Genomic DNA, 25,978 nt, shown 5'->3' with positions numbered 1-25,978 from the left:
AATTGTGTGGCTTCTTCATTTGTGTTGTTGTAATATTGAAATGTGTAATATTGCAGGCAGATCTTTGTGCAGGACTCTTAGTATTAATTCTTATTAATAAAAANNNCAATTATACAAAAAGAGAACCAAACTAAAATACAGAGACAGCGATGAACAGCCAAGGGAGGTTATTACATTAAGTTTGAGAGCCATTCTACAGATGGAATATAGATTATACGTAAAAAATTACACATTTTCTTAACTGTGAAAAATATGGTATTTTCTGATTAAATTCACATTCATCTATGTAGAATTTAACCAGAATTAAAAATGGAACTATATAAAAACCTCATAATGTTTTTTTTTTTTTTTTTTTTTGAAGATCTGAAAAAAATGAGTTACATGTTACCATCTTCATTTTTGGGCTTTTGCACTGGCGGCGCGCTTTCTGAATACAAAATTCCGGGGTTTTGTGAAGTCGAATACTATTGGTTCACCAAGTGACAGATTTAGCCAATCACATCGATTCTTGTATCAGCCAGGAAAAAAAAAACTGAAGTTGTCCTATTTCCTCTTCGGCCCGTAACCTGTGACTGTGGTGAGTTTTGTTGAAATATTTTTGCTCATTTTGTCCCAACAGTGGTTATCTTTAAGTTCAATTCATATCCGTGATATTTATGTATGGAGGATTTCAACGGGGGGAGACAGTTAATGTTAACTTTTAGTCCGTCGCCGCCATTACACCACCGAAGAAGCACATCCCGCCCTCCTTGTCGAGGCTTTTCTTCTTCTTCTCCTTGGGTTTAAAAAGTAAGCACCACTGGCCCAAGTGGCAAAACGGATTTCGACGCCAGCTGATGGTGGTTTTACGTCTGCAGTTTAACGAACCGACTGGAGCTGGTCTCATTAGCTCCTGGGATAGCTGCCTCCCCGGGGTTACATGTTAGCCGTTTGAATAAGATGGCCATCGCTGCATGTTAGCAGCACAGAGAAAAGCCTCCGTCCGCATCGAGCTGAGCCGCTAGCCAACTGTCATAGCTGTCACAGCTGCTAACTCGTACACCTGATCAGACCCTGATCAATCAATTGTTTGTTCTCTTCACCCATTAAAGTGTGTTTATTAATATATTTACACATTTTCTACATGTGACGCAACAGCAGCGACATTGCTACTGTGGCAAGCAGTTAGCTAGCATGAGATCATTGTCTATAAAATCCTCATCTATACAACATTTTCTGCGTGTTTTAAAGCCTAATTCCACCTCTATAACATGTTATATAGAAATGAATAGCTAGATTGTAGAAATTGCATGAGAATTAGAATATATAATATTTTACCTTTTGATTAACTTGTAGAAAAATGTTCCAATCAACAATAACAATACGATTCTATGTGTTGTCACACTTTTGTTTATAAATCGAGCTAAAAACCAACATTTTAGTAATTAAGAAAAAATGTATCTGTCAATTAATTTTTAACATAGTATTAAAACTGAAGTTTGAGTCTCAAAAATAAGTGTTTTTTTTCCCCCACAATTTATACAAATGTATGTAAAAAGTTTTTTTTTTTATGTAAACACTAGTAAAATAATGGTTCATTTCAACAAATATTTGATTCATTTGTGGTTAAAGGTACAATTCATAGTCAATATTTGTTCATTTTTAAATATTCAATCCTATTACTTAATACCTAAAAATGTATCCAGAACACCTTCCGCTCAAAAATTCAGTGTGACTCAGAGACAAATACCTGGTACTGAACACTGCAGGTGAAGTTTACCAGAACCCTTGTTTTTTTTGCAATATAGTATAATAAATTAAATATTCAAGTAAACATGAATTGATGGCAAATCCATTCATGTTTTAGCTTCTTAAAGTTCAGCTCATTGTTGTCTTTCCACACCATAAGAACATTCTACACATGGTCTCATGTGTTTGTAAAATTCAGTGTTTCCACACATTTGACTGTAATGATGGTTTGATTATTTTGTGCTGCCATCATGAGTGTTATCTGCTGAAATGGCACAGACATTATAATTTTTAAGTTCTAGAAAAATAAACCTAAAGTGTGTCATTCCAAATGTTATTTTTCATTATTGATGTAATTGATTTATTTTATTTTGAAAGGATTTTTTTAATGGTATAGGTCAATTTGATTAACAACTTACCCCAGACAGATTGATCTGGTTGCATTGAAGGATCAATTAACCAGTTAATCAATAAATAGTTACTCCCTAAATAAATACCGAAATGTTTTTTAGCCAAGTAAGTTATGAACGATGCATAAAGTATAAGAATGGACCTTAAAGATGTCATTAAACTGTTATTGTTTATATGCTCTCCACGTGTGCAAATGCGTGTTTAGTCTAAATGCATTACTGGGTACATTTTCATATCAATGTGAAGGAATACGGAAACAAAAAATCTCCACATAGGTGATAATTAATTAGATTTTACTAAGCCAATTATAGCATATTAGAGCGCATGTACAAAATACTTTTTCAACAGCTTTAATTTAGTTATGCATTTGTGATTATTTGTGTTTTATGATTTGCATATTATGCACTATCTTCTATAGCCTTTTTACTAAACTAAAAACCACCTTCAAAACATTAGCATAATGTTTTCTCAGTAACAGATGTCTCTGGAAACTTTTCAGACTCGGTTGGGGTATTTGGCCAAACTTTTGTGTGACTCTCAATCTGGGATTGTTTTTGTTTACACCAAATTAACAAATGAAGCCTGATTATTCCAATTGTTTGCAATTGCATGGCGAACTACAATGGTGTTATTTCAGTGTTTTTACACACTGATATATCCTTCATTGTGGTAATGAATATCATTTTTAAAAGAGGAGTCTAGTGGAGTTTGAGGTAGAAAGGATGGCAACGGTTTTGTTTTGATTACAGGTATGCTTAGCAGCTGCAGGAGTCGGGCAACACCTCCACCAGGCCCAATTATGATACATATTTAATTGATGTTGGAGCTAAATATCAGCTCTGTTCGTGAAATGGCACAGAGATTGAAGGACTGCGAGGTCTTCACCTGAGCAGGAACCTGCATGGTCAAAATAACAATTATCTCAAGCTCGGCACTCGATGAGTCATCTTGGCAACCGCTGAGAATCTTGGCACTCGGGTCCCATCTGCCTTGATAATATATGCAGACACTTCTTTTCATCAGGAGAGGGCAATGTTCACATCCTAACTGTTGCATTGGTTGCATCTGGACCGGGCACAAATTATGATGGCACTCTTATGCTCAGAGCTTGCACTTGCTTTGTGAACTGTTGCACTTTTGTCTAAATCGTTTTTCACGTTTTGGCGTTCCTCATAAAGTGTTCATGATTTCCGATCCTCCAGGGCAGTCATGGAGACGTCGTCCGTGTACATGTGCTTCCCCTGCTACCAGGAGTTTAACACTTTAGAAGAGGTCCTCAAACACCAGCTGACGTGCACTGCCGAGGAGGACCAACCACCTTCGTCTGGAGCCGGCCCGGTTTCTGTCCCAGCGTTGCAAACACAGGTAAAAAAAAAAACATCAAAAATCCCTCACACATGCAGTGCTGCCCTCTGTTTTAATCACACCTTGAGTTAACTGGGGAAAAGAAAGATGGGGGGTGTTATTGCGGCAGTGTGCCATTAAATAATCAGCCGTGTGATTGCATAAAAAGCCCGTTAATCATGTTTGGAAAGGAAAGAAGGCACAATATTTAGTCCTAAATTGACAGCGCTCTGTCACTCATCATGGTAACAAAGACCTTGATGCGTTGAACACTTGAACACTCAACAGTGAATCGCCTGTAATCACTGACAGGCTCTTTTCAAAGTGTCACCTTGTATTAATATTTGATTTGGATATACTTTTAAATCAGAATACTCAATACTCAAATTAGCAGTGAGTTCTTTTTTTTCTGGAAATGAAAACCCAGTTTGTTGCACCCCAAAAAACACAAAACTTTTTGATTCATTTTTGGAAATTTTGGTGCAAGGGGGGGTAAAAATGGTCGCATGTTTCAATGAAATCCCCTGTGCGCCCCCTACTCTCCACCAATGTTTCTATATATGACATAAATGCATATTTTTGTCTGTTTTCAGTGTCATACATGAACCTAAAGTCAGAGTCTCTTGCCGATTAAAAAATGTTAAATATATACTATATTTTATTCCTTAAAAACCCCTTCTGGTCATTTTTGATGTGTTAGTGATCTTTTAATCCTGAAACTGTGTTGTTTTCTAGCCTAGGACATAGTTTTGGGTGGGACTATTGGCACAGAGCAACCCCGCCCCCACTTTCCTTCCCGTAGCAGGGAGCTTGTGGCCCGGCCAGTGTATTTTTTATGTGACAAAAAAGCTCTTTTTTAAAGTGCATTTTTTCATCTGCTCCTGATTCACAATGATTTGAATGAAGATATACCCGGAAATGCAATATTATTAATAGTTTAATTTGATTTAAAAATGCCTTTCAAAGGAGCAGATTTAAACAAATGAGTTTTATTTGAAGGTTGGTATGGAGTTTATACTATGAACAGGTCAGGTCAGGAATTCCAGCCTTCAGCTGGAATAGTTTGACAAGGAGTAGTAAGGTTTTATCACGACTGAGTTTCAGGCAATTTAAGGTGAACCTGTTTTTGAATTCAGATAGACAGGAAGAGAGGAGTCAGGTTTACTTGATACGTAGAGCTTGCATCCGGATGTCATTCGCAATTTAAACTTTATATTAAATTTATGGGAAATATATTCAGGGGTAGGAGGTAAGTAATGAAAAGAAGAGGACCAAGAACAGAACCTTGGGACAAACCAGAAGAGACAGACGAAGGCTGAGATTCAAATCATTTAAGTTCAATGAATTGGATGCAATGAATTCAATTTTAAGCTCAGTTTAGTTTAAGCTTAAAAAAAGCAATTTCCACCAGAGTTGGTCTTTTTGGGTTCTCAAATCTGTCCCCATGTATTTCTGAGGACCACATTTTCCATGAAATATTTCTCTGTTTAAAAGTTTTGGAGATGATGAATGCGCCTCGAGTAACCCAGTATTTTCATTTTTTTAAATCAGGTTAGTTGCAGCTTGTTGCTCACAGTTTTCAGCTCATTTACTTGTCTTATCTACTGATCTTGTTAATTTGGTGGTAGCTCATAACCCCGTGTCACTGCTGCTATTAAAATATGAATCCTCAGCTTTTCTTTTCAAAACAAAGTCTGTGGTTGCTGTCGAGCTGAACACTTTGTCTCTGGAAGCTGTTAGGTACATTTCTATTGAGCGATGCTAGAATGGCAGTTTGGCAGTGAATGCGTTTGATGATTAAGGGTTTTGTTCTTACAGTTTGTCTTTAACATAAGCCTGTACCTCTTATGCATACGTTCAATATTTATTCAATGCGGATGCACTCAAGAATCAACAGCCTTGGCTGTGGGAAAACGGAAAATTGACGTGTTATGTGTGATGCTGCATTAATTATTCTGATCGTAGCTTTTGACGAATGTTTTGACAATTACACTGAAATGTATTGTTTAGACATAATTAATAACTTTGTTTCTCATTTACAAATGTGTTACATCATGTACATGTCCACCAAGTCCTGATTATGTGCAACCTTATTTATTTATTTTAAATGTGTACCATCATTATTCTCGTCTTGCATTTGCAGATTGTTTGTCACAATAATGAGTCACTAATGAGACAAAGAGGTGTGGTGGCGCTGAAACTTGATTTATCATTATAGACTTCATTTTCTAGAATGTTCACCAAACAACAGATTTTTTTTTAGAACACAAACAATTGAAAGATAAGTACAGCTTGCTCTATATGTTTCATATGAAATTCAGGGGCTTTAGATGCAGAGAAGCATAATAAGGGAGTCTTGTGTGTTTTTTGAGTATTTTTGGCTAAAAGGGAAGAAGATGGGGAGCAGAAGGAAAGCTGCAGAGCAGATTGAGGTCTGTGACTCCACATTTACATGGGATCCGTGGAGGTCAGATGAATCACCAGAGTGTATCTCATGCCTCACTTGTAATGAACAGTCTGTTGTTTCCTAATATTGTTATGATCCTATTCTTTGTCTTCTTCTGGAGAGATGAACAATCTGTTCTACTGTTTTTTGTTTTGTTCGCTGTGTCGTTTCTTCTGCAGGTGTATAAGTTCCAGCCTGCATTTGCATCAAACTCTTTTACATAATTTATTCAGAATTTTGTTGTCCGATGCACTTTATTTTAGAAAATCCTCCTTTTGGTGCATATCAGCAACATAAAGCCACATTCTACTCTGACTTTCAGAGTTGCAAAAGGAGTTTTTGGGTTTGACACCGTGAGCTTAGTCTTGTCATCTTGCTGGCACTTTTTTTTCTTCTTTGGCTGTTTCCTTGACAGCTTCAGAAAGCCCCCAGGGTTAAAAGCAGTCATTGGCCCTCATTTAGCAGTAGGGCATGGCTCTGTGAGCTCGCGCTCGAACTTCCATCTTTTACAATCCTCAACATGCGTCTATAAAACATAGTGACGCTCATGACAGACAGATTGCATCCGGAGTCGCCAGCGGGAAAGGGGGCATGATAAATGCTTGTCAGTGCCAGTCTTTCTCAGCTGGAGTAAAACTATAAAACCAGCATACCTTATGGCCTGTTGGGGCATGGTTTGTCATAAGTGGCTTTATTGCAAGCGTCTCCGTTGTCTTAGCCAATATAATGTGACATTGATGTAAAGCAAAAGACTTGCCGTCTCCCTTTTCAACACGGAGGTTTGAAGGAGAAAGCTGCACTGCTGTCTCTTCAAAATGGATCGTTAATGTTGAATAAATTCTTAAAGAATCCGTGGTAAATTTCAATGTAAGATTACAAAATCCTACTGATTTTATGATGGTGGATAGAAGGAGGAATCTCAAAATTTGAATAGTCAAACGTTAGTATTGTGTATTTTTAATTGCAATTAGTGTTCTAGAAGCGCTTTTCCTAGAAAATCTTTGAAAAAAACTGTATTTTTAAACATTCGATAACAAAAAAATCTGCCACAGGTCCTCTGTCTTGTGGGGTTCCTCTGGGCTCAATTTTAGAACCTCTTGTTTTTCATCATACCTCCTTCCACGGGGCCCCATTATGGGGAAACTTGGTGTCCTTTCATTCATTGTTATGCTGACGATAGTCATTTCCCAATAACAAGAAAGATTCCTCTATAACACTACTGCTGTCTTATCTACTGACACCAAAAACTGGATGGTTCTAAGTTTTTTTAGTTTAATTGAACCAAAAACAGAAGTGTTGGTGTTGGTGTTTGGTCCAAGCTGACCCCTCTAAAGTGAATTTGGATCCCCTGGCTCCACATGTTAAACAGTCAACTTTGGTTTTAAAATAGTGATATTAAGCTGGTCCAGAACGCTGCTGCTTGTGTTCTGGTCGGAGCTTGAAAGAGGGTCCACATCACACCGGTTCTGGCTTCCCTCCACTGGCTGCCTGTTCGCTTTCAGATTCTTTAGTTTTTAAATCTTAGAGTGGTCTTAGAGTGGATTAACCTTTTCTATCTGTGCTCTGAAGCTTTGGAGAGTTTAAAAACATTAGTGTTTTCACCATTCGTTTTTAAACTTGACTCAAGAACATTTTTTATTGCCAAACGTTTGATCACACATGACATTTTAGTCAGTTTTTTTTACCTTCAAATTTTTTATTGTTTTATGTTTCTACCTTTAAATGTTCTTTTATTATGTTTTAATGTTTTTATTCACTTATTTATTAATTTTCATGTCTAGTTTTTAATGTACAGTACAGTTAATGTTTTAATTATGTTTAAGCACTTTATAAATAAAGAGGACGGTGATGATGGAAAAACACAAAAAGAATAGAATTTTAGGCTCAGATTTGCAAAAGCTCACTCGCAGTGAAACGTTTGATACCAGGCTTTTTTCTTCTTCCTCCAGATGGTATTTTCTATATTTTTAAAGGCCGTTTTAACCCTTGAGCGAGTCGAATCTTTTTGATAGAATAATGAAAGTGCTCTATTTGTATTATTTAGTGATATTTTTCTGGCATTGATTTTTGCCAGGGGTTTTTAGCTGCTGCCAAGAATAATTATTTCATGAGGTCTATCAAAAGAATCTGTTGCATTAAGTGACTGTGCAGTTATAGATTAAAGTGCATATGGAAGTACGATCCTCCAGCTCATGTTTTAGGGTGCTAGCTTGATCAGAGAACTCACTCCGGCTGCATTTAAGATGACTTTAGTTGAGAGGATGAAAACATCCTCGCACCTCCAGTGAATTCAAATTAACAGGACATGATCTAAGCTGAAGTTTCTGATCTGTTACAGGTTTCAGTAGAAGAAAACTCCCAGGATCATTTAAGTCGTACACTCTATAATCTGAACAGGAATATTCTACGTATAGGTGGAAAGTTTAACACTTTTTACTGTTCACTTTGATTTATTTATCGGATAAAAATATGTAAAGTAGAAAAAATATGTTTCATAATAGTTTAAGGGAGTAAAATACTTAAACTAGTGCAGATGACCAATAACATGGATGGGTAAATCCTCCATGATTTAACCCTGATTCCCTCCTTTCTTTCCTTTTTTCTCCCACAGAGTAGTGATATGCACATAAGAAAACAAATGAGCCATGCACAATGGCATATTAGAGCTGTCAGATGGCGCAGCAGGTGGTTTAAAATTTACATTTGCGTTCACATTTTTGTCCGCTTGGCTTGCTCTTTAATGACTTTCTTTGCAGTAATTAAAAGGGACTATGATAGCAGTGGTGTTCACGTTACGTCAAGCGTTTCCATGGCAACAACAAACCTACAGCTCAGTGGAAGCACACTGACGGAGCCTCCCAAACTGGGGATGCTTCCTGACTTCCATATGAAGAGATGTTTGTGGACTCTAATGCATCATTTATTCATAATAAAGGACTCCTAGCTGTTGTGATGTTTTATTTAAACATACAGCTGCTTTTATGTGAGAATAAATTGCACATTAAGTTTTTTTGTAAGGTGTAATTGGGATCAGGATGTTCTAGATCCAGTTCTACACCCACAGACCTGCAGCTCATACAAATCATAGCTGCATGTGAGACATTTGAACTGCTGTGACTGCAAATTCCTTTAGCTTTGACCTTGATGCTCTCTTTTATCATCTAAATGGATGAAGGGAGCAAATGTAAAGCCCTGTGGAGTGACCTGTTCAACCCCGACAGACCTTTGGTTGGTTATCAGTCAGGCTTAGGCCTTATCTTGGCTGGCTGGAGTTCTTAAGTGGAACCTTGGCTCAAAGTGGATGCTTTATAAATTACCCCCGTTTCCTAAAGATGAATCTATTAGCCCTCATATGCCTAAAGGAAGAAATTGAAGGCAAATATGACTGCCAGAATTCTCTCTATTTCATGTTATTTGCAAATAAGTCACAGTCACAAATGATCAAAACAATATTTGTGTCTTTTGTCTTTGCAGCAACATGTGTTAAGTATATCCCAGGCAGATGGAGTCTCACAGTCTGAAGTGTCACAGATTGAAGTCCATGCAGGACATCCCTCTCTGCACTCTGTGGAGGATGAGGACATTGATAGACAATCCACAGACCAGCCCAGAATCCTTTACCAATGTGGAGACTGTGATGAACTTTTCAAGAGCCTCCAACAGTGGCAGTTTCACCGCAGAGAAGGGGCATGCCAGCAGGATCCTTCAAAGAGCAAGGATAAGCCGGATACAAACGTAGACCCGGAGGCCGTATCGGACCTGAACGAAACTACGCCTTCACATCAAGACGGTTCCTCGTTTTCACTCAACGAAAGCCATCATCCAGAGTCTGTGGATAAGTCTTCGGAGAATACAGAAGAGTCTGGAGAGGCCTCTTCATCTCAGAGTGCAGAAGCTGAGGTTGCAACTTCTAATCTGGAGGATTCATCTCCGAGGAGAAGGGGAGTTAACAAGAAGCCCAAGCCTGAACCTGTGCTGCTCTGTGTGGATTGTGGCTCATGCTTTGGTCTGGTGTCTGAGCTGGTGGCGCACCGTAAAACCCAGCATGGCTTTGAGGAGGCTCTGCACCGCTGCTCTGTGTGCGGGGAAAGCTTCCTGAACACCACCCTCTTCCTCTATCACCGCAAACAGCACCGGCAGAAGGGCGAGGAGAAGGTGGTTGCGGTTCCTGAAGTGGCGCCCGAGGAAGCTTATACTCAGAGTAACGGCACCAGCGAACAGGCTGCAGCAGATTTCGCCAGCAGTCCCACCCCCACTTTCACTCAGCCAGAGGTGTTCTTTTGCATCAAGTGTGGGGAGAGCTTGAACGACGAGCAGGGGCTGGTCAAGCACCGGAAGGAGAAGCATGACCTCAGTGAGCCGCTGCACACTTGCTCCACCTGTGGGAAGACCTTCATGAACACCACTCGCTACTTGTATCATCGGCGCGGGCACAGCTCCGCATCTGAGACGGAGGTGGCGGAGAAGGTTCAAGTCAACGATGAAGGCGTCACCACCGAACCGGAGGATAACCCACAGGGCACAAAACGACTCATGTCCCCCTCCACCTCCGGAGACGAATCTGGATTACCGGCTTCTAAGAAAAACAGGCCTTCTTTCAGGATCGTCAGTGCTAGTGCGGTAAAAGGTAATTGGAAATCATTATTTAAAAAAAAAAGCTATTAGTCTTGTGCAGTTTTGACCTCGCTCTTTTTTCTGTGCTCAGGCAACAAAGGTTTGGGGATTAAAGAGGAAGCGGACGGAGGCGCTGTAGCTGACTCGGACAACACAAATCTGCCCCCGCCTGCCAAGCTTTTACAGGACTGGGCCCGCACGCCGCTGCCCCACGTCTGCCCCTACTGTGGCAAAAAGTTCACGCGCCGCGTCTTCCTCCGCACACACGTCTACAGCCACACTGGAGAAAAGCTTTTCACATGCAAGGTGCCCCACAAAACTCTCCTCCAAGTCATTTTCTTGAATGTCAGGATGGTTTGCTCTAGGATCTGAGTTGACTTTGAAGTGATAAGATTTTTATGTGCAGAGCTTGAATGCTCCTGACTTTAAGCGTTCATTTTGTGTCTTTGTATAAGAACTATAAAAAAACAACAACCTTTAAGTAAATTTAAATGTGCCGTCTTAAAGGCCCATGGGCATTGATGAGGAAAAAAAAACAGCATTACGGTTTAAAATATTCATGTAATGTTTGTTTGCACAAGAGATGGGTCGTGCATAACAAACAGTCTGCCATTGGGTTTTTGAATTTTTGAATTTAGCTACGCACAACCCTCTTTTTCTTGCACAAAGCAATTAAAATTGCTGCAATTACAGCTTTGCACGCATTCTGATTGTTGTTTTGAAGGTGTGCACAAAGTCATTCACCAATTCCCAGAGCCTTCTGCGGCACAGCATGAGCCACACGGGGAACAAGCCGTACTGCTGTGATGTTTGTGGGAAAAACTTCTCGCAGTCGGCAACGCTGAAGAGACACCAGCAGATTCACACTTCAATGCATCCCCGGCGCAAAAGAGGACGCAAACCGGTACGGTCTTTCTCCTTTTTTGCATTGAATCCTGAAGCAGAAATCCCATTTCAAAAGTGGAAGTGTTGAAGAAGTGCGTTAGAACCCAGGAGATTTTACGAGGCTTTACGCGATATCGTACATTCTTACACAAATATATTCCTGCACAAGTACAGTTGTAGTCACTTATAAACACAATTCTGGTAAACTCTTACACACATGCTAATATACTCTTGCAAAATATTGTTTAGCTCTAATATAAACACTGCCTTATTCATTCACATTCTCCACCATACTCCTACGCATACACTATTTTATACCCTTTTCTTTGTCTGGGAGTTTTGGTTGAGCGTACTATGAAACAGATTTAAAACCAAAACACAGAGAAACGTTCTCTATAACGGAACAGTGACTTTATTTACATCAATGATAAATAATAAGCAACAACTTTAGGAGGTCAAATAAAAAGGCTTAAGAGTGAACGTGAGACCCAAAGAAAAAAAACACACCTATCTAAATCCAGAGAATACTGTTCCTAAAGGAAATGACAGTTTAACCCTACAGCTTCACTTTATTACAATTTACTCAAAAAGAAACTGAGCAGAACTGGCCCAAACTTTACAAAACACCAGTGTAAACAATATGTCGCACTTCTCTGTACAAATACCACATTATCTGCCATGCTGTTCTGATCTCTTCAAAAAGCAAAACACAATGTACCAGTACTGATCCCGGTAAAACACAAAATTCACCAAATTACATGTCATGCTGTACAAAACTGCAAAAACACAAAAGCACTAAATTATGTGCCACACTGCATACAACTGTTCAAAAAGCACATAAACCCCAAACTACAGGCGACGGCGTACGGCTGCCTGCAAATGCTAAAAGCCACATTGTAGTTTTACGCGTTTTCCTAATAAAACGCAAAAATATCTCATGATCACTAATCTTGGCTTGAGCTTCCAGTGAGTTTTAGTGATCCTAAAATGAGTTTAGATGAGTTTTTTCAGAGCCAACCTGATGTAAAGGTTAAAATGGAGCTTCTACAAAAGTTCCATGTTGGTCATACCGTCCCAGATATTTTTACTTAATTCATTTTCCCATTTTTTTTTAATTAGTGTTAGTAGTTTATTTTTAAGAATTAGACAGAATTTATGAATGATGACCATGTTTGTGTCCATGTTATAATAAATTAGAAATACATTTAGTGTTGTGTGTATTACCATTAGCCCCAAAATATCACTGCTCTAGAGGAGATCTGCATGGAGGAATGGGCCAAAATATCATTAACAGTTAGTGAAAACCTTGTATAGACTTAAAGAAAACCTTTCACAGCTGTCATTCCTAAAAAAAAAAAAGGGTATATAGCATTCTTTGTAGTTGACGTTTTTTAAAAAAATACTTATTTTTTTAAAAACTGACGATGCATTTCACTTTTTGTAAGTGAAAAAGTTTTTTGTTTGTTCTTAAAAACGAATGTTATTTTTCTATCGGTCTTGATTGTAGTTTTCCTCCATCCAGGTATGTGCTTTGGACAGTGAAGGAGCAGCTCATCTTTTCGCCTGCCCCAACTGTCCTTCACGCTTCAGCACCGAAGAACAGCTTAACCATCACAAGTAATAAGACTTTGCTAACATTATGAGATTGCATGTATTTTGAAGCATGTGGCATTTGCAGGTATTGGTGGAAATAGTGTCAGATTTGTCCATTTTCCAGTCAGCCGTTCTCCCGTTCTGTTTACCATAAAGATACATTTGAATTAAAGAACTAAAGGACAGGATTTAGATAACCTTCCCCCGTTTTGCCACTAGCTGTGGGAGCTGAGCTGTATCCGGCTCCCAAAAAGGCCTTTAAGCTGTGTAGCAGACACGCAGGGATGTCTAGGTGCCCTTGAGCTGTAGCCTCTCATGATTGACAGAGAGAGTCCCAGTAAATTAAGATGATAATGATAATACGCTGGGATGGTGGAGGAGCATGGTCCCGTCCTGCCTGGCTAAGCAGAGGAGAAGATATTGACTACAGTGTGGGAACTTTCAGTAATGTGGTTTAAGATGAACTGAGTTACCTGTGGCTTTTGCTCGAGTACTATACAGACTCCTTTGGTGAATTTGATTACCACTAAAGTATATTTTTACAGAAATAACTGCTGATATTTAAACTCAAAAAAGGACAAACTCTTGATGTTAAAGAAACAAAAATGACTAAAGATTGTTTTCTATTCTCAATACTCATAGATGCATTGAAGGTTATTCTTAGTCTGACTTTTTCATCCTTCTAAATTGGTTTTGGCAGTTGCTTGATTTTGACCAACTGGCTACACTACATTTATCAGATTAGTTAAAGACTGACAGATGGTTCATCCAATCATCTGCCAAGTTTTTTGTGAACCGCTTGCCCTTTTCCCAAACACTTTCTAGTGACAAATTCCCAGATGGTTTGGTGTTGGAAACAGTTGTTTGAGAAGTGTTCCTATATAGGACAGACAAGAGGGAATGACGTTCATTATAGCTTTAGTTGTCAATGATTTTTATTGCACAGTTTCATAACAAAGGCCATGTAAGGACACTCTGAAGTAGGCCTGGACAACAAATCGCAAATTTATCATCACAATATCAGCCTTTAGCTTACCTGTATCCAAAAGATGGCCATAAATGGTTACCTTAAATATTTATACAAATAAAACAATTATTTGGCAGCTTGAAGTATTTAACAAATTAAATGGATCCCTTTTCCCATTTGACTAATCATATCCCTTTTATGTTAGATTCCCCTTACGCAGTACTGGGTCATTTGGAGTATAATTTAAGTTCTGTTGACTTTTGTTTATATAAAACTGTTTACAGTTAAATGCAAATGATTTATGAGTTAATAGTTTTGTTTTACTTTTTTAATTAAATATAGTGTAATATAATCAGTTCTTTTCCAGTCAAATCCAGTTCTAATTTAGTTTGAGACACTTTTATTGTAATTGATGCATTATTAAGTTAAAGTATGGAGTGGTAGACATATGAAAGAATACCACAGAAGAAGAGTTTTTCATTTTGATCCTCATTGCTGGAGAAAGTAATTTCTGATCAGTTTCTTGTGTTGCTCAAAAGTTATACGTATGGTTTACCACATTTTACTTTGGAATATATATATTATAAATTATATTGGTTTCAAGAATGTTTGTGACAGTTGAGCTATGGACTTTTTTAATGAATACGCTCTAAAAGGCAGCTTGATGCAACATCAGGTAAATATATTCCTAGTTTTCTTCTTCCCTCAAGGCTATGTGTTCATAATAATGTTATGCAAAGCAAAAACATAATCTTAGATGTCCTAACTGTGAATTCTTTCGTTTCACTCCTATTTTTACATTTTCATTGCTTTACACACAAAAGCCTATTGTTGAACTCGAGTGGAGCTTAGGACCTGCTGTTTATGCTTACAGCACATTATTTCAAATCTGAGTTATTTTGTTATTTTATTTATGTTTTTTGTAAAATTAAAATAAACTGTTTGCTCTTGTGAACTCTTATGTGTCCACATGGATTTTAAGACTTTCTGTGTTTGGACAGACTGCTGCACACAAGTCACCCGTTCCCCTGTCCAGATTGTGGAGAGGCATTCAAACGCCGGAAAGACCTGGACCTTCATTCCCTCACACATCAAGGTGAGAATGTGTAAAACGGCAACAAAGTTTTTCCTTTCCATCCTCGTCAGGAAGCATTTGTTTTCAGTGCTCCAGAGTTTGTGTTCGTGAAGGAGCTGTTTACTTTCCCTCAATATTCACCTTGGCTCTTGTTGATTAGTCGCCCTGTCTGATCTGCGTGTGGGGAAAATGTGATGAGCATACAAAGAATCCACAGAAGGGCCGATCCCATGCTTCTCTCTAACGGAAACCAATTAGAGATGATGTTCTTGTCTGTCCCGCAGACACAGAATTTGTATCGATTATCTCAAAGCTGGTGATAAATGACCCCATTGGCTTGTCTGGGTGGCCTATCTTGATTATTTATACATGTGTTTCCACGCCATGCTGTATGTATGTTGTTCTTCTCCTGCTGTTGACTTCTAATTGATTTGTGTGCTGTGCAGAATGGAAAAATGAGGAGGTAGATATAAGTGAACTGGGTCAACATTGTTGTCACTTAATCTTAATCAGTGGGGATGTTGGCACGGCAACCTCATTAGTTAGGCTTGAGAAGTCGGCGTGCAGCAGAGGTCAGGGGTGCGATTCCCCTCTGAGAAAAATGATAAAGATTGATCTATTGATCAGTCCAGGGCTATAGGCTGAGATTGTCCTTATTAAAGGATTAATGAGTTGGTCCCTGGTGGGAACAGAGTGAATAAACCAAATAGGAGAGACAAGCATGTTGTTTTTGAATATACTAATGAACCATCAGTGTTAAACGCCAATGGTTTTCTGGAGCAGCTGTGAGAGTTTGATCAAATATGACTGAAACATGAAGTGAAGTAGACATTGTGCCAAGTTCCAATGTCTTATGACCATTATATATGAGAACTGGACCTAGTGAATATGACATCACTCACTCTTATTTCCGGTCCAATGAAATGAAGTCAATTCAGTCGCTGTTTTTTTCAGGATACAAACCTCGCCATGTTGGAGCCAGATTATGAAATAAATCTACACAATAAATCGCAAACTCATCGTCATCACAACAACAACAGCTCATACGATATGCATACTACAAATGACAGCACAAACTGCAATAAATGATTACCATAGATGTTTAAACACATACTATACAGTCTCATGGCAGCTTCAAATGTTTTACCAATTAAATGGAGGAACCAGTGCACCTCACTATTAACTTTTCTCATTTATTTACAGTTACATTTTTAGAAATGAGCCACAAAGTGTCACAGAAAGGTCATGTGAAAGTGTTGCCACAGGTTAATAAAGACTTAAAAAGTAATTTAACTAACTATATCAAGAAGTCGTACACACAGTTTGTAGAAAATTCTGCATATTATTGATTCAATGAAAGGAAACTACAGAGTGGTGGAAATTTGAATGCAGACCACGTTTGGCCCAGGGGCCAGACTTTGGACATGCCTGCTTATGACCCAAAGTCTTTGCTGAACCAATAGAATAAAAAGGAGATTTTTTCTATTTAACAAAAAGGATGAAAAAAAAATAGCGACAGACTTTTTAGGTTTTCTTGACTCTTTTTGAAAAATAATCTTAGGATCCATTTAAGGAGCTCTAGATTTCTTCTTTTATTTATTTATTTTTAATTAAATATGGATTAATAGCATCAAGAGACTAAAAGTTAGTGGCTGAAACCAGAATGTCAGATTCTCAACTCAGAATCTCGAAGAGGGCACACGGCAGACATATTTTTGGAGGTCGATATGAAAATCCCAGATCAGAGGCAAATTAATGTCGGCTTTGTGAATGGGCTCCTTAATGCATTTTGGCAGTCCTTAATGAACCTGGTCGGCAGGAAACACACTGAACTAGTAGTTAAACACTTAATTTTGCAACAGCATTGACTAAGTATCCATTTAATATGGATCAGTCACAGGAGTATCCACAGGGGAAAGCAGCAAATCATTACAGCTGGATTCAACACATGTTATGCGGTTTTGTTCATTATAAATCCATTATAAAAGTTTACTGACAGTCACATTTTTATGAGCGGAGTAATTGATTAATTTAGCAGATGTTTTAGCAGCCATTACGACTCAAGTTAATGTTCTTCAGCTCTTGGAGTACATGTGCTCAGATGAACTTTCCTTGAATCTTTACCAATTAACACGTCAGTTCTTTGTTAATGTTTGGTTCTCACAAGAATCCACGTCTTTATCTAACCCCCACCATTACTGTTGCTGTTTCGTTAAGCCTTCTGTAGATTCAAGAGTTAATCGGTCGTGTGTTTTAGGAGTATGCATGAACCCCAAAGGAAACGATCCCCAGACCAAATGCATCCTGGGATGCTTCATTCTGTCGGGTTGCAGTGATAGCAGCTGAATCTGTGTGCTGCCCCAAGCTAAAACCAAACATCAGAAATGACCAGCAGCTTTCGCTTACAGAAGGGATCGTGACCATCTGCTTCAAACTTGACTCTCTTCCAATTTGCAGACAAGCAGCCAGTCACATGTCCTCACTGCACATCCCAGTTCATCAACCAGTCTGTGCTGGAGATCCACCTTCAGCGCTGTCCTACCACAGAGGAGGAGAGGAATGCGGGGCGAGGAAGAGGCCAGGGGCGAGGACGAAGCACAGGACAGGTAAGGGGAAACTGCCTCAAACGTTTTAGTCGAACAATAATAAAGTGCATCTATTTTTACGGGCGTTCAAATAGAAGCTGCTGTGTTTTTGCTGAAACTTTGTCATCTGAGATGGTGTAATAGTATCACTTTAATTATATAACATATTTTATCAACATGCTGGTGAAGGTGCTTGACATAAAGACAGTTAAAACAATAAAAAGTCACAGTAAATTAAAAGCAACAACAGAAAAAGACAAAATTAAAATATTAATGCTGTGGCGCTGCAGCTCCAGAGCTGGAGACAAAACAGTGAATGTAAGGGATGCTTCTAAAAGGGTTGCATATACTCCCCTGGATTTTAGTTTCCCATCAGCTGTTATGTTGCTGCAGCTAAAACTTTGCCCTATAACCAGCAGTATACAAAAACTCAGGTCTTGCTGACTGTAGACCGTTTATGTTGTGATCCATGATTCATACAACGCAAAAAATGTGTTTTTATTTAAAATATTGCCACAGACGGACACAGCCTTGTCTGTCAATATTACTGTGTAAATAATATGTTTCCTGTGCGTCACACATTTTAACCACGAGGAATCTTACTGGTTACGCTCCTTTTGGTTTGCACGACGCTAGAATTCTCTGCCAAATCGCTCACAAAGACGAGAATAATCTGCCCTTGAGGCATCTGTGTGAATCAGAAGAATGGAGATGGGGAAAAAAAGAAAAAAGAGCAGCAGCAGTTATGGCTCTGCACAGTTGGCTGTCTGAAAGTGGCTTACGACATAGTTTACGGTACTGTGTGTACTTGATTCTTCTGTTCAGAGAAAATGCATTTTTTTTAAGGTACAACACATGCTGCACAATTTGAAGTTGTGGGTGGAGATTTGAATTGTGGATAATTACGAGGAGGCTGAATAATTGCACTCAGAGATCTGATGAAAGACAACCTTGCATATCTGAACAAGTCAACTGTTAGTGGTTTAATCAGCTCTAATCAAAGTGCCAGGGTTGTTTTATGTCAGACTTTCGAAGCTGGAAGCCATTTTAAGCTCTAATATGCACATGTTTACATCTTTTGTTTTGGTCCTTTTTGATCCAAATTTTCATGAAAGAAAGACAATAGGTGTTTCTGTAAAAGTGCTGAAGAAGGACCTTGTAGCTGCGACCTTGAGGACACTCCTTTCATTCTTGGTCTCCATCTCATTACCCTCTGCTCTGTCTCCATCCCATCTTTTTTTCTTCTTTTCTGTGTCATTATTCCACCTGCAGATTGAGTGTGACCTTTGTGGCCACCGTTGCATGACCCAGGAGGGCCTGGATCTCCATCGCTTATCCCACACAGGCCAGACTCCCCTCAAATGCCCGGTGAGGCCCTGCCGCCGCCGATTTACCTCCAACAGCGCCCTGGAGGAGCACGTGCTGGCACACTTCCAAGGAACGCTCAGCAAGTCCAAAAACCGACCCCGCTTCCGCTGCGAGATTTGCCAAAAGGAATTTGCCTACAATTCCACCTTCAACGTTCACATGAGGACGCATACTGATGAGAGGCCCTTTGAGGTGAGACGGATGGATAACAGCGTGTGCTTACATTTAAAAACAAGAGACAGATTTGTCCTTTTTATAGACCCTCTTCAAAACTAGATCTCAACTTGAAATCAGCTCTCTCTATCGCAGCCTTTAGCTGCGACCGTCTCCCGGGTTCTGGACCATGGCCATTTGTGCAGTTTGTATCCTGGGGGTGATTCCTCCCTCCCTGTGTACCTGTGATTAATGACGGGGCTGACTTAGGGCCTGTCAGCTCCCCTTTGTGCCTGTTACTATTTTGGGATTCAGTCTTCGCTCTCTTCTGCTCGTTTGATGGGGCAGGACATCAACCACAGACCCACCCAAGCCCATCTGGGCGTGCAGGGCCATGAAATGATTTAATCTTTGTGGCTTTGCTTCAAACCATTCCTATAACGACAGACTTTCAATGTCATCCACATGACAGACAAGAAGCCAGTTATTTGAATTCATTTCAATTTACCTCAGGTTGCTCTGTTCCTGGGGGGAAAAATGTACATTTTTTGAGTAAAATTGAATCAAACTTAGAAAAGAAGACACGTCGAGGTTTTGAAGATGTATCCCTTGCAGATTTGTCTGCGGTATAAATGTCTGCTTACGTGAGTTATGAAAAAAGTCAAGGAAAAGCTCCCCATTTTTCTACCACGTCTTTAGCATATCTCTGAAGATTCTAAGTCAATCGGGCCGTGCTCAGACAGGATTCTGCCCTTCGTTATCCGTGTGTTGACCAACTCACTGTCAGCATATTAAATGACACTAAACGTTGACTTGTTGATTAGTGTTTTGATTACTTTGAAATGGGTAACTTCTCAGCTCACTGGCAGCATTTGTTGTGTAACTAATCACACTTGCTGCATAATTGATCATATTCTCTTCATATGAAGCGGAAACAATTAGTTGATAATTGATTATTTAAGCAACAGGATATTAATCAACAGGAAATAAATAAAGCACCAAACACGTTAACTCCATGTTTCTCCTACAGTGTATTTTCTATACAATGGAGTAAAAAAAAGTATTTAGTCAGCCTCCAAATGTGCAAATTCTCCTGTACATCCATATTGCACCCATTTATTTGTTTGTAAGAAAATAATATTGTACGAAAAATCAGTTTGTATTCTCTTAAATCTGCTTTTCCTACTTCAACTGACATTTTTTATTGTTTTGCCATTTTCCTGGCTCTCCTTCCTCTGACAGTGCACCACATGCGGGAAGCGCTTCCGCCAGCTGCCCCATCTGCAGGACCACATGCGGATCCACAGCGGCGCGCGGCCGTTTTGCTGCTGGATCTGCGGCAAGAGCTTCAGCGTGGCGGCGCGCCTCACCGAGCACGCCCGCACCCACAGCGGCGAGAAGCCGTACCCGTGTCCCCACTGCTCCGCCGCCTTCCGCTCCCGCCCCAACCTGGACAAGCACCTTCGGCTGCACGGAGAGCTGCCGCTGGAAACCTCGGAGGACACGGTGCAGGCGGCCGAGGCCGCGCAGGTCCAGAAGGTGCTGGAGGGGGCCAAGGCGCTGTCGTCTCTGAGCGCCACGGCAGAGGTCGAATCGGCAACCGTACAGACCATATACGTGCTGCAGGGCGCTGAGGGAACCACCGAGACCGTCATGATCCCCTCGGATCAGCTGAGCGGGTTAGAGGGAGCCTCGCAGGTCGTCATCCTGCCCTCCTCAGTGCTGGGAACTCAGGGCATCACCGTTCCCACCATCACCATGGAGGAAAGTGAAATCACAATGGTGGAGACCAGCCAGTCCCCACAACACACTATTGAGTTTATCGTGGAGGAAACGGTTTGAGGTAAACTAAAAAACATCCTAGATGGGATCTATGTGCATATTGATTAGGTTCAAACCTAATACAGCAATGATCTAGTTTAAACAAGTGTCATATTTTTAATTAGTTGCTTTACAACTGGGTAAGAATTCATTTTTATAAGGAAAATTGTCCAAGAAAGTTTTTGTAGATGTGCAAAAAAAAGACATTTAATTTATCAAGTCCTTATCTGTGTGGAAACTTATTTTATTTAGAAATAGATTTGTCAGCCATGAAACATTCTCTCTTTGTTAAATAAAAAAGCAATTCCACACTTGAGCATTGTTTCATTAGCCTTATGACACAAGGACAGTGAGCCAAACGGGAGGATATTCAAAAACTGTTAACCCCTTCATGCCTGAGCTTATTTCCAGTTATATAAAAACATATCAGTGTTTTTTTCTGTTCAAGATGATGCTAAATAACGTGGATTAAATGGTACGTTAGCGACATTTGGTGTGAAAGGGTTAAAAATGTTAAAGCACTATCTTCAAAGATCATTTTAAACTCTTTCACATTAAAAAAAAAAATGGGCTAGATCTGTGTATTGATGAGCTGTATTACTCTGATAATTGTGATGTAATACTATTGATTTTTTTTTGTACTGTAATTAAATATAGTTGGTAAAAAGGATTCAAGTAAAGTTCCAATTTGACAGACATACAGAGCTGCGCTGTGGCAAGTAATATAATGAAATTATCCGGCACTTTCTGGATAGTTATCAGGAATAATGATCCTGCTTGTGTGCGAATGGAAAGCGGGTAATGTCATATAAGGTCTGCCAGCACTGCAGAAGGCCCATATTAGGTTTCTAAAGCACGGCTTATAGCTGTCTCCCACCCAGCGATTGCTGACAGGGGGGTTTGAAGCCACACATGCACTCAATCTTAGTTTGTTTTCATGTCATGAAGGCAGAAATGCTGATGATTGTGCAAGGGAAATGGAGAAATTGCAGCATTTCTACAGATTGAGAGGAATATCAGGGAAATGGAGGATTCCCTCGGAGCAGGAGAGAGAGCCCGTGCCGGGAATTCAACTGCTTTCCTGAGCGTTAACAAGAAAACCAGTCAATAAATACATGTTTCTTTCTCCTCCCCGGCACAACGAGCTCATATTCTGTTTAAGAGCGTTTCATCATACCTGCTGCCTGACGCTGAAGTGGAAAAAATACGCAAACGCGCATGTGTAATGAAATTGTTTGGTCTGGCGGTGAAATCGTGTGAATTTCATGCTCTGGTGGAGCAGTCTCCCTGCAGTATTAATGTCTTTTTGATGCACAGAAGACAGAATGTTGCATGTGTTCAAGCTGTGGCTCAGATTTAGAAAGCTCAGTGTCTGACAATAAAAAATGGATCAAAAGTTTTAAGGGATTTTTGGAGACAAACCTACAGATGATCGATAAAAAAATATGTCTTTTTATTAACTGACATTTATTATTAGAATCTTATCTAAATGATGAATATTATTTAAAGAATCTAATGTTTTTGTTTAACTATTATGGCCAGATGTCCATTTCTTATTTAAAAGACTAAACCACAAAACTAGTAAAAGTATTGTTCATATACATCTGAGTTGAGCATCTATTTACTCAACTATCCTCTCCACACTTAACACCCAAACAAAACACTAATTATCTATCGACAGACTTAATTTCTAAATCCAAAGAGGAAATTTCTAGAGCAGAAAGTGGTTTCTGTACTGCTGTTAATCTGCTCTTTCTCTGTTTTCTGTCAAAAAATGTTCTTCCTCAGACACAAAAGGACTTGCTCAACTATACACCTCATGTTTAAAACTACATAACCTCCTATTGTAACAGTAAAATGTGTCCAACAGGCTCTCAGTTCTTATCTGGTCGGCTGCAGACTATAGGTGGAAATGTTGAGGCTCATCATGATTCGATTTAGAAACAATTATCAATGCATCCCAGATCTGCATTATTTTAAACGTTTCTCTTTACTACAAGACACCAATATTGCTCATTTTCTTCACTAAAGTACATTTTTAAGCAAAGACGAGATCAGTATTAGATCAGTTTAACTTTTATTGAGAACATAGAAAATTCTGACATGAAAAATGTTGTTTGATAATCAAAAATCTCTCACAGCATCAAAAGTGAAAAATGTTCTCTGAACTCAACAACCTTAAATTAGATGATGTTATGTTTTCTCATTAGACCAGCTTTAATGAAACTCTTAAACTCACATAAAACAAAATAAATAGTGTTTGGCTAGCTGCACATTCCGATTTCTCAAATTTGTTGTGTTTCCTACATATTTGATTTTGGTGTGACATAAGTTACACACATCCTGTGACTTTTATATAACTGACCCTCGACACCATGAAAGCCAAAATGCTTCCAAACGGTCGCTTTAAGTAAAATTGGGATCAGTCGGATTGAATGATGAGATCTGGGAGGCCAGCCATGTTGGTGTGCGCTTCCAAAATGTCTGAATGTACTTAAATCATAATTATTTTTCGCTTATTGATTACTTAAAATTCATAAAACGATTTAGAAACGTTTGTGGATCATAATCGATGCACATTTTTCTTCGCCACTACTGCTGACAAGACAAGTTAAAAAACTTTTGTATAAATTCTTAGTTATGGTTAATAGTACTTGCACTTATATAAACCCTTAATGTGCATTTATATATCTTCTGAGCGATCCACCACTTCTAGAAATGCGTTTGTCATTATTATCGCATACTAGTTTTATCTTCTTTTAAGCCCTTCTGTAAACTCTTATTTTTTGTTGTTTTTTTACCAGTTGACTACAAAGTATTGATCTTAATTTCATGCTTGCATGAGATGCAGAATATTAGACATATTTTTTGTGCGATCATAAGTGTTCCCAGTGCTCTTTTAATTAGGATTATGCCGTTTTTAGACAAAAAACTTGTTTTTGAGAACAGTTTCTGCGGAGTGGCAGTAGTTCTTTAGAAATTGGCCTTGTTGCCATTGAGAAACCCCATCCCCACTTCCCAACACCCATAATTAAACTGAGTGCTCTGTTTACACTCTCTTCCTCTAGCTAACAGCCCCTCACGCCCCCAACCTAACATCACTGGTGCAACAAAAATGGCGAACGATATCTGAGCCAGCTTTGAGCCAGATTCCAGCTCAGACGAGGAACACCAAGACGTACCTGGATCTAGTCTTCTAAAAACTGATGCATCAGAATGGAGCAGAGCGAGCAGCTTGTGTTGTATTTTCAGCATATCAAATAAACTCTTTTTCAAACAACAATAAAGAAATACTCTGAATTTTAAGCTTAATTTTCATAACAAATCTCCTCAATCATGATAAAAATGCCACAAGAACATGTTAAAAATATAATTTTCACTGGAGTGGGTCTTTAAGGAAACGTTTATAATTACTCATCTGGGTTGGAATTCCTAAAATAAAATCCACATTCAGACTGTAACTTGGTAAACAACTTTAGAAATGTGCAAATGTGAGTTTTAATTAACTGCTATAGCTGAATAGCTTTCATATCTTGGACCTAATTCCACAGTAAATTACTTACACTGATGCATGTACGTAGATGAAAGTTAAACACACTTGGGCCTATCCCTGTGCAGGAGGATTTTGCAATTAAGTCTTTACATTATTTATTGCATGTATGGGCTGTTAAAGCAAGCAGAGATAAGACGGCTTTATCCTTTAATGAAGAAAAATGAATTGGACAATTATGCAGCTACATGGACCCGAAAATTACCATCAGATTTATGCCTTTTTGGGTATAAAAAGTGTGAAATAAGCACATGCGGTAAATGGCTCCCATCACTTTGAGAGCATGCTTTAATTTTCCTCATTTTTTAACCCATAAAAACAATAAAAAATTCCCAGTGACCCTCTGAGGAGGATGTGCATATTCAGCTCCCACAGCAGTAAACCTCAAACTCGCTGACTTCACACAGTTCCGTGCAGGTGGAGGACACCAGGAGCTCTGCGTTGGTTTCATCGCCAGGTAAGGTCGAGCGGATACACATAGTGGTTTGTCAGAGTGCTAATTGTGGCTTTAAAAATCCAACGAGCAGGATGTGGAACACCCTTAATGCCCCCCACGTGAAGATTTCCGGTCAAATACAAACTAATGATGCTTCTCCGGCAAATAGAGGTCATCTTTTTGACAGCTGTTGTTATAATATATGGTGTAGCTATTTTTAGAAGTTTAAAACCTCATTTTGCTGTGACATCAGCTTTTCAACTAATTACTTTCCCTATTCTGTTCATTTATTGCTGCTTCAGCTAATCTTTCATACAGAGTTTGCAATTTTTGGGCCTACAGTTGAAAGAAGAAATATGTGAACCCCATTGGAATCGTTTTAAATTCTTAACTAATTGTTTTATTGTCAAAACAATAGATAAAGAATATTTAAAACAGTACCACACAAATAATTCCTTCAGTAAAAGTAAGATACCCCCTGCTGTTTAATATCTAGATCAGGAGGCTTTTGCCAATGAGAAGCTATAATGGTAGTTTTTCTTTTTTTTCCTTTTGGCTAAATTTATTTTGAACATTTATAAAGTACAAAAAACAAACAAAATAAAAAAATATACTGTGTATGGAAGTTTTTCAGTTCCATCAGATTCAGAATTTTTTTAACCTTTGAATTTTCTCTCCAATTTTATGCCCTGCAAGAATATCTTCTACTTTGAATATTTCAGTGTTTTCAATTTTGAGACTTAAAATTTTGACGTTCCAGAAATTTGATGTAAAAAAATTAGAATGGTAAAACTACGCCGGGGGTCACCAAACTGTCTGCAGGCCCACAGGTCTCTTCTAAAAATAGCACAACTCACTTGTGAGCTGTGTCTAAAATTCTATTTAATTCTGTTGCTATTTTTTTTAAATTACACTATCATTTACATCGATTTAAAAATTAAAATGTCTTAAAAAAAAGTTCATGATAAGTTTAGGTGACCTCAGATCTACTTCAGTTCAAAG

General features: G+C 38.9%; 1 protein-coding gene across 2 annotated transcripts; it reads left to right on the top strand.

Moving 5' to 3' along the window:
• Positions 1 to 401: 401 nt before the first annotated feature.
• On the top strand, positions 402 to 21,660 carry znf574 (zinc finger protein 574). 2 transcript variants are annotated; one of them, XM_024267763.2, is made up of 10 exons: positions 402 to 577; positions 3,342 to 3,504; positions 9,404 to 10,556; positions 10,635 to 10,849; positions 11,268 to 11,447; positions 12,951 to 13,045; positions 14,990 to 15,084; positions 17,521 to 17,669; positions 18,921 to 19,208; positions 20,412 to 21,660. In XM_024267763.2, exons 2-10 carry the CDS (start codon positions 3,349 to 3,351, stop codon positions 21,009 to 21,011), a joined length of 2,931 nt encoding a protein of 976 aa, XP_024123531.1. In that variant the 5' UTR covers positions 402 to 577; positions 3,342 to 3,348; the 3' UTR covers positions 21,012 to 21,660. The 2 variants fall into 2 exon arrangements, with proteins under 2 accessions (XP_024123531.1, XP_024123533.1); XM_024267765.2 differs by lacking the exon at positions 402 to 577 and adding an exon at positions 584 to 789.
• Positions 21,661 to 25,978: the final 4,318 nt, after the last annotated feature.

The sequence above is a fragment of the Oryzias melastigma genome, linkage group LG16 (genome assembly GCF_002922805.2).
Source record: "Oryzias melastigma strain HK-1 linkage group LG16, ASM292280v2, whole genome shotgun sequence".
NCBI lineage: Eukaryota > Metazoa > Chordata > Actinopteri > Beloniformes > Adrianichthyidae > Oryzias > Oryzias melastigma.
Note: the sequence above shows the minus strand (reverse complement) of the source record. Positions and strands in the feature narration are given on the sequence as shown.

Bases quoted from the DNA above. Each gene is read 5' to 3' on its own strand.
- znf574 (XM_024267763.2), top strand. From the start codon at position 3,349: ATGGAGACGTCGTCCGTGTACATGTGCTTCCCCTGCTACCAGGAGTTT. The intron at 10,850-11,267 runs GTGCCCCACAAA...GTTGTTTTGAAG, and splicing joins AAAAGCTTTTCACATGCAAG to GTGTGCACAAAGTCATTCAC. The intron at 11,448-12,950 runs GTACGGTCTTTC...TCCTCCATCCAG, and splicing joins GCAAAAGAGGACGCAAACCG to GTATGTGCTTTGGACAGTGA.